The sequence below is a fragment of the Anthonomus grandis genome, chromosome 14 (genome assembly GCF_022605725.1).
Source record: "Anthonomus grandis grandis chromosome 14, icAntGran1.3, whole genome shotgun sequence".
NCBI lineage: Eukaryota > Metazoa > Arthropoda > Insecta > Coleoptera > Curculionidae > Anthonomus > Anthonomus grandis.
This window is the reverse complement of record NC_065559.1, coordinates 6305435-6318438: the sequence shown is the minus strand read 5'-3', so window position 1 is coordinate 6318438 and position 13004 is coordinate 6305435. Positions and strand designations below refer to the sequence as shown.

Genomic DNA, 13004 nt, shown 5'->3' with positions numbered 1-13004 from the left:
TTTTTCTACCGTGGACACCAGCCTATGTAGCACTGTCTCTGGTGAATTTCCTGCAGCCTGTATATTGCATATTGGGCTTAAACGATCTGGTCAATATAATCATCTGGGATTTGGAAAAGAGTTTTTAAGTCTCAGACTAAGCTGGACTCTCTGGTGTTTAGAGGTGTATACAGATATCGACAACAGCTTTAATTTCAAAGCCAGACAATATTATGAGGCATGGTAATAAGACATTCTAAAAACTCACTAGAAAGTAATGCAAGATAAGCATTGGAAGAATTGATATCTTTTTTTTTTTTGGTAAGTTTTGGTGACGTACTGATACAAAGAGTCTAAGAGTTTTATTTAAAAGAAGCTTCTTTTGTCTTGTAAATATGATCGAAGAGGAGTTGTAGATTACTGGCTGTCTTGAGATCATTGGAATTTCCGTTCTTCTTCTGTCAGCCTGGTTAATGGTTTTACGATGTGGGCAAATGTCTCCATATAGCGTCCGTAATAATTGCATAATCCCAAGAAGCTGCGTAGCTCATGCTTGTTTTTGGGAACTGGTCAATCTTTGACTGTCTGGGCCTTTGCCTTGTCAATTATTACAAGTTTTTGACTGGAAACCACATGACCCAGATAATGCGCACTCCTTTGAAAGGGATGCCATTTCATTGGGATCAACTTTAGTCCAAAACCTTGTAGCCTCAGAAAGATTTCTTTTAGATTCTTCATGTGGTCTTTTCTAATTACTGAAACTGTAGAGCATTATCCTAATTCCGTCCCCCCACTTTAATATTACAAAATATTGAATGAGAATGAATCAAAATATTGAGAGTAATGAATAACTCTCATAGGAATGCTTCTTTTATCATGCATAAGAATCTTTTAATTCTTTTGATTATTAACTCTCAGGCTAAGCTAGACTCTTTGATGTTTAGGGCATACTCATTTGGAATAAGACTATTCCAGAAGCTAAGTTCAACTCTTTATGAGATTTGTGTATAAACAACAGCTTTAATTTCAAAGTTTTATTATTTATTAAACTTCTGTTATCTTGTACATTAGATCGAAGAGGTCACAGTTGTAGATTTTGCAGATGAGGTAGTAGTGTGGATGAATTATTTATGATTTAGCCAGAAAAAGACTAAAGACTGCAATGGTATTGAAGACGATATTTGACCTAAAAGAAACTATGCAGGATTTAAACAAAAGGATAAGATTTGAAAAGAAGTCACAGTTGTAGAGTAAGGATATGGACGAGCATATACGAGGTTCTGGAGGTTACCAGAAAAAGACCAAGAACTGTAAGTATCCAGACTGGAATGTGGATGGAGATTATATTTGATCAAGAGAAAACTGGTCAGGATTTCAATAGAATGACAACGTTTGATCATGCTACATGACGAGGATACATAAATGATTCATCATATATTCATGTTGTCTACGTATAAAAGAAAAAGATAGTCAAGGTTAATTTAGTAAGTGTAGGAGTTGATGAAAGTTAAGAAGTTAATCTAGAGATATATCCAGCCTATTAGACAAAGGCGGAAGAAAAATTATTACTCATCACAAGAAGCTTGGTCAGTTAAAGATATTATGTCATAGCGACATATGCAAAATTTCACTAGTAAATACGGAAAGTCCAGGAATAGGAGAATAAGGTCTGAGGGATGAATGTAAAAGATAATAAGATCGAAAACCGACGGTAGAAAAACGTTTATAGTAAATTAATAGGTTGTTTCTATATAAATATGCGACCACTTAGAAAAAATTGATAATGAATGCGCTTCTTTAAAACGTCTTTTTTTTTTAAATTTAAGAGCACTTCATTTTCTATTTGTATTAATTATTGATAACAATCACTAGCATTATTGTCTCAAATTTAGCGTACAGTTTACTCTTATCAGATTTATTTCAAATATGGTTGATTATTATATTTTGTGATTAAATAAAGAAGATCTAAATTCAGTACTTGATTAGACTATTTATTTCACTTTTATCAATTAATACTGATCTGGTCTTCTTAGAAGAGTACTTTTAAGAAGATGAAGATGATTAAAACTGTGTCTTTTTCCACATTATGTTTTCTATAGTTTGATAACTGCATCAGTCACCATGACTCAAGGTTTGTTAAAATTCGCTTATTAGCTCAAAAATAGTGCATTTAATGTCGATAGCAACAAAGGCTATTTTTTGACAATTTTTTTCTTTCCAGATAGTAACCCGGAAGATGACAAGCACCACATAAGTTCGAATAGCAACGAAAATTCCGACGAATTAGAAGAAAACAGACCGAGAAAAGTGAGAAGATCGAGGACGACCTTCACCACATATCAGTTGCATATTTTAGAGTCTGCTTTTGAGAAAACTCAATATCCGGACGTTTTCACCAGAGAAGAGTTGGCAATGAGGCTCGATTTAACAGAAGCGAGAGTCCAAGTAAGTGTCTTACTACAATAATTTAATTTTTTTATTATTTTACCTTTACGTATTTATTTAAAAAACAATGAGCTAAAACGATTATTATGAAGTCATTATTTTCTTTGGATGCGACAGTAAATAGGGTTTTGAAAATCTAAGTTTTGTGACTAGTAGGTACTGAAAATCTTGATGTAATTTTTAGCAGTAACATCTTTAAGGCAACTGAGTCATGAACTAAATATACTACAGAAAAAGAACAAGAAGTAACATTTTTATAACCTATTTTTATCCCGAAGCATAGCTCTTAATTAATTTGAGCTGCACCTTGACAGCGATTGACTTAATAGGAATTAATGGTTTGACTTATAAAGAGCAATTTTGCAAAAATTTGCTCTTTCATCTTTAGTTTATTATTGTGTTTTTACACCTGGTAATTCTGCCTAGTTTCTATTACCTCTTGGGTTTAAGAACCTTATTTCTGGGTGTTACAACACCTAATATTCGTTTCTAAAGAAATATTATTAATCAAATGATTAGGTTCTCGCAAGGGATTTTCTTTGCCATTCCTGATGGTTCTTCTCCTTGATTCTTTCTTAATTTTGTTATGTTGGGTGGTTCTCTGAGACCTATACAGGGTGTCCCGTAATTAATTGGACATACGTTAATGTAGGATACCTGACATGAAAATAAACCGTTTGAGCTCAATATCGCTTAGCAAAATGTTATTGGTTTTCGTTCTACAGGGTGTTAAAACTAGTTTTTTACCAAACATTTATTGAAATATTTTGGAATCCACTGGACAGATTAACCTAAAATTTGGCGTACTCTTATTATTTGGGATGAGGAACACGAATATGATATCTATTTTGCCATTACCGCTAGATGGCGCCACATACAACAACATTGAGTGATTAAAATGGTCATAATTTTTTTGACCTGAAGTAGACCGTTTTCGAAATAAACGCATTTTTGTATTAGGTTGCGTATGAACAAATTATTATCGGAGTTTTACAAAGTAGGCTTTGCCTAGGATGAACACATCATAACTACGACCTGTCAAGGTGAAGTATTAATAAGTAAGTCTTTAATCTAAAGCTCGTGTTCTTGTTGTGTTATTTTCGCTTAAAAATGCCGCGTCACAATGATTTTTCTAATGCTCAGATGCGGAATATAATATGTGTATATGCTCAAGAAAATTTTCGTAGTCGAAGAGCAGCGCAGCGTTATTTACATCTGTATCCGGATAGAAGGCAGCCAAATCATCAAACATTTAAAGCGTTGTACGATAGATTAGGCGAAACAGGCTCATTTCGTTCAAAAAACGTAAATGCGGGAAGACCAAGGATAATTGGAGCAGATATGGAAAATGGAATTTTGGTTCGTGTTAGCGAAAATCCTGAAACCAGCACAAGGTGTATTGAGGCAGCCCGCTGGTGTAAGGAAATCTTCGGTATCCAAAATTATACGCCAAGAAAAACTTTATCCGTATACACACAACCAAACTTATATGGAATCACCCAGTAATTTCGCAAAATGGAATTTATTTAAAAAAATAGTCATTGAGGATTAAAGGGCACTTTTTCAAAACCAAGTTTATAAAAAAAAATAGTAAAACTGATTACAATTTTCACAATAATAGAACAAAAAACAAAAAGTGTAGATTTCTATAAAAATGATTTTTCTGAATATGACAATTTAACAAGAAAGTTAGCATCTCTAGCATCGATGCAAGCACGAATTCGACGAGGCATGCTATTTATCAAATTGTCAATGTTTTCTTGGAGAACATTTCTCCATTCCTCTAAAACCGCTTGAATAAGTTGCTCAGTGTTACCAGGAGCATTCTGGCGAGCTCTAATCTTTCTTTTTATCTTATCCCATAAGTGCTCTATAGGATTAAGATCCGGTGAGCAAGAAGGCCACTCTAAAACGGCAATACCTTCCGTTTCTAAGAAACATTTTGCAACTCTGCTGGTATGTGGAGGGGCATTATCTTGCATAAATAAAAAAAAATTGCCAAAACCACCTCGCCAGAGCCTAACTACAGGTTGCAATACCAAATCTACATACCTTTGACTTATTAGGGTTTGTCGAATTGGAATTAAAGGAGTTCTTTCACCAATCATAATTCCACCCCAAAACATTACAGTACCTCCTTTGTATTTCGGGATAGGTTTGGCAGCACGAAGTCTAGCTTGTCTCCCTCTACCTCTTAAAATGCGAATCCGCCGGTCATCGGATCGTAGTCCTATTCTGGTTTCATCCGAACATAAGACATTTTTCCAATTTTCAATATCCCAATTTTCATGCTCCAAACACCAATTTAAACGGTCAATTTTATGTTGCCTTGAAAGTTCTAGAACCCTTAACTGTCTTCTGCTAAATAATTCCCGAGCGCGAAGTCTTCTTCTAATAGTTTCGACAGAAACACTCACACCCGTAGCTTGTAAAAGTTGCCTTTGAAGCTCTGGATGAGATGTTGTGGGATTTCTTCTTGCTATTTGAGCTAAAAAGCGATCCTGCCATTCAGTAGTTGCTCTTTCACGACTTCTCCTTGGTCTGTTTTTTAAGGTTCCCAATTCCAGAAATCTTGAATATGTATTTGAAACAACACCTTGTGTAACCTCCACCGTTCTAGCTATCTGCCTTTGTGACATGCCTTGTTCTGCCAGAGCAATAATTCTTCCCCTCTGAACTTCCGATAGCCCAATGTATGGCATTCTTGTTTAGTTTTCAAAAATGAATAAATTATAAATTTGATGCGACTTGCAAGTGAAACAGTAAAATCGACACTGCTAGGTAAAACATTATTATTTATTATTAATCTGCCTGTCCTTGAGAGTAAATACTTGTACTTTTTTATTGCTTGCAACAAAAAATATCTTACTAAAATATTTCGTATTAATACAAGGTGATTCCCTATAAGTTTGGTTGTGTGTATATGTATTTGATTATGAATTCTTCGGAAATATAAAAGGTTGAATTTAATATCCGATGTAGAATAGAGTGAGAAAGCGATAAAACATAATACTTTCACATCACAGAGCAAATCGTCGCAATAAAGGCTTTATTAAAGGATTATCGCATAAAATCTCGGTCGACACTGACCCCTTAGCGGGGAAATAAAATGCAATTAACTCTGTAAAGTATCGATTTTTATGCTGCAAACAGAAAGGGAGAAAGAGAGAACGATAGTCCTAATACATCATCGTAGAAATAAAAAAGAGGGCCTTGGCAATATCACTTAATACCCTTTTTAAAATTTCGAATATAATAGTCTTATATGATTAGGCGTTTTATTCGGTAATGCCCGACTAATGATGGATATTAACTCGAACTTAATTGGTAACAATTTAGATAATTAATCTGCCTTGTAGCTGTTGAAGTGGGAGCGCAATTGCCCATTGTTCGCTACAATGGAGGTAATCGGAACTGGATCCGGCACTAGATTTTCTCTGATGTCTCATTTAAAGTGCCTCCCTGCCTACGTATATAATGATGGAGGGCTGTCTCTTTTCATAATTGCCTTTTCAGCTGCGATTTAAGGATGGATGGATGAACGGGTCGCACAAAGGACATTTCCACATTTTATTTTCGAGAGCCTTTTTTAATATAAGTAGCAAACGCTATCAAATGCTAACAATCTCTTGCAAATCGCGCCTCTGATGCCTATGTGTATGTGTCTGTTGTGTGTAAGTCTCTCCATATAACAACTGGCAATATTTTCTCCGTATTGCGGTTTATTGGATTTTTTTCCAGTTCTGAAAGAAGCTTTTTAACGTTCTTTGCAAGTTCATAGTATTTGTCGTATTTAACCTTCAATTAGTTTTATTGCTATTAAGAAATAAATTCGAACAGCACAACCGATAATTCTGAGTAAGAATTGTTGAGGTCATTAGTGCAAGAAAAATGAAAATACGAACGTCAGAAAAAATCAAAACAAGATTATTTCCAAAAAATATTCTCAAACATAAAAAAATAATTTGGCATAGAAATGCATTAAGTAATGCATTCAGTTATTTTATATTACTTTCTGTCCTTATTACCTTTGTATTATCTATATCTGTATTACCTTTGTATCTTGAAAACTGTGCATTTCCGGACCCATGTTTATAGAAACTTTTTCTCATATTTTTTTACAAGGAATCACCCATTGAAATATCTTCGTCTATTATTCGGACACCCTGTATATCGATAGGAAATTGCATTCTAAATTTAATAATATATTGCATGTTAATTTTTGACATTGACACGATTTGATATAAGTTTTTTGGACGTTTTAGTGAAAAGAAGTGGTGGTCTGAACTAGGGTAAACCAAAATCGTACCTGGACAGATATGTTTATTTCTGGACAAAATGGTAGAGCTCCCTATAAGTAATTTGTTAATACTGTTTGATATATATGCTCCACTTAAAACTAATTGTTAGTTTCCGAAATATTCAATGAATAAAATTTTCAATTTTTTTAAGTACTGCGTAGTGGACGCTGATTAATCTTTGACAACTAGGGAAGGCAGACGCAAATAAGTAGATTAAACTAGTTTATGTATTTTTTATTTATATATGAGACTAAAAATATAGCTTAGCACTATAACAGCCCAAAGAACTAGACTAGCAACGTTCAACTTCATCAGCTTGCATCTAAGATATATTGCTAGTCTTTCAAATCATCTCAAACATTTGAAAAAGTAACTAAATAAAAATATAAGGCGTCAAAATTCCTGCTTATTACCTGTCGTAAATGTACGCGGTACCAACTACTAATTACATTGTTTCTCTTGCTGTTTGACAAGTTTAAAGTGTTTTGACAAATTTATTGACAGCTGCTCGGGAAAGTCGGACTATAGACTTCCCATACCACAAGTTCTTTAACCACGATGTTTTCCTTCTTTCTGCACTACGCTTGCCTAAGATTTTTTCCTCAATAATAAGTTTGAAGGATATTTATCCGGGTGTCTTATGATGTGACCAAAATTTTCCAATTTGAATCGTTTGATTGTTTTAACTACTTTCAAATCTTTGGCCATGCGGTCGAGAACTTGTTGTTACTAATTATGTCTATCCAACTGGCTTTAAGTAATCGCCAGTACACCCACATCTCGAATGATTGATACCCATGAACTCTCCCATGATACTTATTCCCAATATTAGGTTCTTAGGCTTCTATGGGAGCTATCGGGAAAATTCCAACGGTTTTATCTTAGTTTCGTCGTTCTGAATCCAACGAGACCATCCGCAAGGTCGTAGCTTCCATATTAGCTGAGATCTCGCATTTTTGTAGCCCATTTTTGGGCTCAAAAACGGGGTAAAAAATTGACTTTTTTCCGAATTTTCAAAGAGCTGTAATTCCACTTGTTCTGGTCGAATTCCGTTATAACCCGGTGTTTTCGTAATGTAGGTGATGGGAATAAGCCGCTGATAGGGGTTTCTAAAGCAATTTTTGGGTTTAAAGAAAATCGATTTTTCGCATTTTCAAAGTGCTATAATTCCCTTAGTTTTTATCGAAACTCATTATAACCCGGTGTTTTCGTGTTGTAGGTGATGGGAACAAGCCGCTGGTATAATTAATTCAAATTCGAAAAAAATCAATTTTTGGTGAAAAATTCGATACGGGGGGGTATACCCGAAAAATGAAGAAACCCAAACTTTGAAGGCCTATAACTTGGCTTCTATGCGAGTTATTGGGAAAATTCCAACGGTTTTGTCTTAGTTTCGTCCTTCTGAATCCAACGAGACCATCCGCAAGGTCGTAGCTTCCACATTAGCTGAGATCTCGCATTTTTGTAGCCCATTTTTGGGCTCAAAAACGGGGTAAAAAATTGACTTTTTTCCGAATTATCAAAGAGCTATAATTCCACTTGTTCTGGTCGAATTCCGTTATAACCCGGTGTTTTCGTAATGTAGGTGATAGGAATAAGCCGCTGATAGGGGTTTCTAAAGCAATTTTTGGGTTTAAAGAAAATCGATTTTTCGCATTTTCAAAGTGCTATAATTCCCTTAGTTTTTATCGAAACTCATTATAACCCGGTGTTTTCGTGTTGTAGGTGATGGGAACAAGCCGCTGGTGTAGTTAATTCAAATTCGAAAAAAATCAATTTTTGGTGAAAAATTCGATACGGGGGGGTATACCCGAAAAATGAAGAAACCCAAACTTTGAAGGCCTATATCTTGGCTTCTATGGGAGCTATCGGGAAAATTCCAACGGTTTTGTCTTAGTTTTGTCCTTCTGAATCCAACGAGACCATCCGCAAGGTCGTAGCTTCCATATTAGCTGAGATCTCGCATTTTTGTAGCCCATTTTTGGGATCAAAAACGGGGTAAAAAATTGACTTTTTTCCGAATTTTCAAAGAGCTATAATTCCACTTGTTCTGGTCGAATTCCGTTATAACCCGGTGTTTTCGTAACGTGGTGATGGGAATAAGCCGCTGATAGGGGTTTCTAAAGCAATTTTTGGGTTTAAAGAAAATCGATTTTTCGCATTTTCAAAGTGCTATAATTCCCTTAGTTTTTATCGAAACTCATTATAACCCGGTGTTTTCGTGTTGTAGGTGATGGGAACAAGCCGCTGGTATAGTTAATTCAAATTCGAAAAAAATCAATTTTTGGTGAAAAATTCGATACGGGGGGGTATACCCGAAAAATGAAGAAACCCAAACTTTGAAGGCCTATATCTTGGCTTCTATGGGAGCTATCGGGAAAATTCCAACGGTTTTGTCTTAGTTTCGTCCTTCTGAATCCAACGAGACCATCCGCAAGGTCGTAGCTTCCATATTAGCTGAGATCTCGCATTTTTGTAGCCCATTTTTGGGCTCAAAAACGGGGTAAAAAATTGACTTTTTTCCAAATTTTCAAAGAGCTGTAATTCCACTTGTTCTGGTCGAATTCCGTTATAACCCGGTGTTTTCGTAATGTAGGTGATGGGAATAAGCCGCTGATAGGGGTTTCTAAAGCAATTTTTGGGTTTAAAGAAAATCGATTTTTCGCATTTTCAAAGTGCTATAATTCCCTTAGTTTTTATCGAAACTCATTATAACCCGGTGTTTTCGTGTTGTAGGTGATGGGAACAAGCCGCTGGTGTAGTTAATTCAAATTCGAAAAAAATCAATTTTTGGTGAAAAATTCGATACGGGGGGGTATACCCGAAAAATGAAGAAACCCAAACTTTGAAGGCCTATATCTTGGCTTCTATGGGAGCTATCGGGAAAATTCCAACGGTTTTGTCTTAGTTTTGTCCTTCTGAATCCAACGAGACCATCCGCAAGGTCGTAGCTTCCATATTAGCTGAGATCTCGCATTTTTGTAGCCCATTTTTGGGATCAAAAACGGGGTAAAAAATTGACTTTTTTCCGAATTTTCAAAGAGCTATAATTCCACTTGTTCTGGTCGAATTCCGTTATAACCCGGTGTTTTCGTAACGTGGTGATGGGAATAAGCCGCTGATAGGGGTTTCTAAAGCAATTTTTGGGTTTAAAGAAAATCGATTTTTCGCATTTTCAAAGTGCTATAATTCCCTTAGTTTTTATCGAAACTCATTATAACCCGGTGTTTTCGTGTTGTAGGTGATGGGAACAAGCCGCTGGTGTAGTTAATTCAAATTCGAAAAAAAATCAATTTTTGGTGAAAAATTCGATACGGGGGGGTATACCCGAAAAATGAAGAAACCCAAACTTTGAAGGCCTATATCTTGGCTTCTATGGGAGCTATCGGGAAAATTCCAACGGTTTTGTCTTAGTTTTGTCCTTCTGAATCCAACGAGACCATCCGCAAGGTCGTAGCTTCCATATTAGCTGAGATCTCGCATTTTTGTAGCCCATTTTTGGGCTCAAAAACGGGGTAAAAAATTGACTTTTTTCCGAATTTTCAAAGAGCTATAATTCCACTTGTTCTGGTCGAATTCCGTTATAACCCGGTGTTTTCGTAACGTGGTGATGGGAATAAGCCTCTGATAGGGGTTTCTAAAGCAATTTTTGGGTTTAAAGAAAATCGATTTTTCGCATTTTCAAAGTGCTATAATTCCCTTAGTTTTTATCGAAACTCATTATAACCCGGTGTTTTCGTGTTGTAGGTGATGGGAACAAGCCACTGGTATAGTTAATTCAAATTCAAAAAAAATCAATTTTTGGTGAAAAATTCGATACGGGGGGGTATACCCGAAAAATGAAGAAACCCAAACTTTGAAGGCCTATATCTTGGCTTCTATGGGAGCTATCGGGAAAATTCCAACGGTTTTGTCTTAGTTTCGTCCTTCTGAATCCAACGAGACCATTCGCAAGGTCGTAGCTTCCATATTAGCTGAGATCTCGCATTTTTGTAGCCCATTTTTGGGCACAAAAACGGGGTAAAAAATTGACTTTTTTCCGAATTTTCAAAGAGCTATAATTCCACTTGTTCTGGTCGAATTTCGTTATAACCCGGTGTTTTCGTGATGTAGGTGATGGGAATAAGCCGCTGATAGGGGTTTCTAAAGCAATTTTTGGGTTTAAAGAAAATCGATTTTTCGCATTTTCAAAGTGCTATAATTCCCTTAGTTTTTATCGAAACTCATTATAACCCGGTGTTTTCGTGTTGTAGGTGATGGGAACAAGCCGCTGGTGTAGTTAATTCAAATTCGAAAAAAATCAATTTTTGGTGAAAAATTCGATACGGGGGGGTATACCCGAAAAATGAAGAAACCCAAACTTTGAAGGCCTATATCTTGGCTTCTATGGGAGCTATCGGGAAAATTCCAACGGTTTTGTCTTAGTTTTGTCCTTCTGAATCCAACGAGACCATCCGCAAGGTCGTAGCTTCCATATTAGCTGAGATCTCGCATTTTTGTAGCCCATTTTTGGGATCAAAAACGGGGTAAAAAATTGACTTTTTTCCGAATTTTCAAAGAGCTATAATTCCACTTGTTCTGGTCGAATTCCGTTATAACCCGGTGTTTTCGTAACGTGGTGATGGGAATAAGCCGCTGATAGGGGTTTCTAAAGCAATTTTTGGGTTTAAAGAAAATCGATTTTTCGCATTTTCAAAGTGCTATAATTCCCTTAGTTTTTATCGAAACTCATTATAACCCGGTGTTTTCGTGTTGTAGGTGATGGGAACAAGCCGCTGGTGTAGTTAATTCAAATTCGAAAAAAATCAATTTTTGGTGAAAAATTCGATACGGGGGGGTATACCCGAAAAATGAAGAAACCCAAACTTTGAAGGCCTATATCTTGGCTTCTATGGGAGCTATCGGGAAAATTCCAACGGTTTTGTCTTAGTTTTGTCCTTCTGAATCCAACGAGACCATCCGCAAGGTCGTAGCTTCCATATTAGCTGAGATCTCGCATTTTTGTAGCCCATTTTTGGGCTCAAAAACGGGGTAAAAAATTGACTTTTTTCCGAATTTTCAAAGAGCTATAATTCCACTTGTTCTGGTCGAATTCCGTTATAACCCGGTGTTTTCGTAACGTGGTGATGGGAATAAGCCTCTGATAGGGGTTTCTAAAGCAATTTTTGGGTTTAAAGAAAATCGATTTTTCGCATTTTCAAAGTGCTATAATTCCCTTAGTTTTTATCGAAACTCATTATAACCCGGTGTTTTCGTGTTGTAGGTGATGGGAACAAGCCACTGGTATAGTTAATTCAAATTCAAAAAAAATCAATTTTTGGTGAAAAATTCGATACGGGGGGGTATACCCGAAAAATGAAGAAACCCAAACTTTGAAGGCCTATATCTTGGCTTCTATGGGAGCTATCGGGAAAATTCCAACGGTTTTGTCTTAGTTTCGTCCTTCTGAATCCAACGAGACCATTCGCAAGGTCGTAGCTTCCATATTAGCTGAGATCTCGCATTTTTGTAGCCCATTTTTGGGCACAAAAACGGGGTAAAAAATTGACTTTTTTCCGAATTTTCAAAGAGCTATAATTCCACTTGTTCTGGTCGAATTTCGTTATAACCCGGTGTTTTCGTGATGTAGGTGATGGGAATAAGCCGCTGATAGGGGTTTCTAAAGCAATTTTTGGGTTTAAAGAAAATCGATTTTTCGCATTTTCAAAGTGCTATAATTCCCTTAGTTTTTATCGAAACTCATTATAACCCGGTGTTTTCGTGTTGTAGGTGATGGGAACAAGCCGCTGGTGTAGTTAATTCAAATTCGAAAAAAATCAATTTTTGGTGAAAAATTCGATACGGGGGGGTATACCCGAAAAATGAAGAAACCCAAACTTTGAAGGCCTATATCTTGGCTTCTATGGGAGCTATCGGGAAAATTCCAACGGTTTTGTCTTAGTTTTGTCCTTCTGAATCCAACGAGACCATCCGCAAGGTCGTAGCTTCCATATTAGCTGAGATCTCGCATTTTTGTAGCCCATTTTTGGGATCAAAAACGGGGTAAAAAATTGACTTTTTTCCGAATTTTCAAAGAGCTATAATTCCACTTGTTCTGGTCGAATTCCGTTATAACCCGGTGTTTTCGTAACGTGGTGATGGGAATAAGCCGCTGATAGGGGTTTCTAAAGCAATTTTTGGGTTTAAAGAAAATCGATTTTTCGCATTTTCAAAGTGCTATAATTCCCTTAGTTTTTATCGAAACTCATTATAACCCGGTGTTTTCGTGTTGTAGGTGAT

General features: G+C 36.2%; 1 protein-coding gene across 2 annotated transcripts in view; it reads left to right on the top strand.

The window, feature by feature from the left end:
• The window catches only part of LOC126744803 (paired mesoderm homeobox protein 2-like), a 63136-nt gene that overhangs the window by 26077 nt on the left and 24055 nt on the right, over positions 1–13004 (top strand). The window contains exons 1-2 of one of the 2 annotated variants that reach the window (XM_050452366.1): positions 1932–2110; positions 2201–2424. In XM_050452366.1, the coding sequence (XP_050308323.1) occupies positions 2101–2110; positions 2201–2424 (234 nt within the window). In that variant the 5' untranslated portion in view covers positions 1932–2100. Of the gene's footprint in view, positions 1–1931; positions 2111–2200; positions 2425–13004 lie in introns of those variants that run through there. The other variant, XM_050452365.1, reaches the window with a different exon arrangement.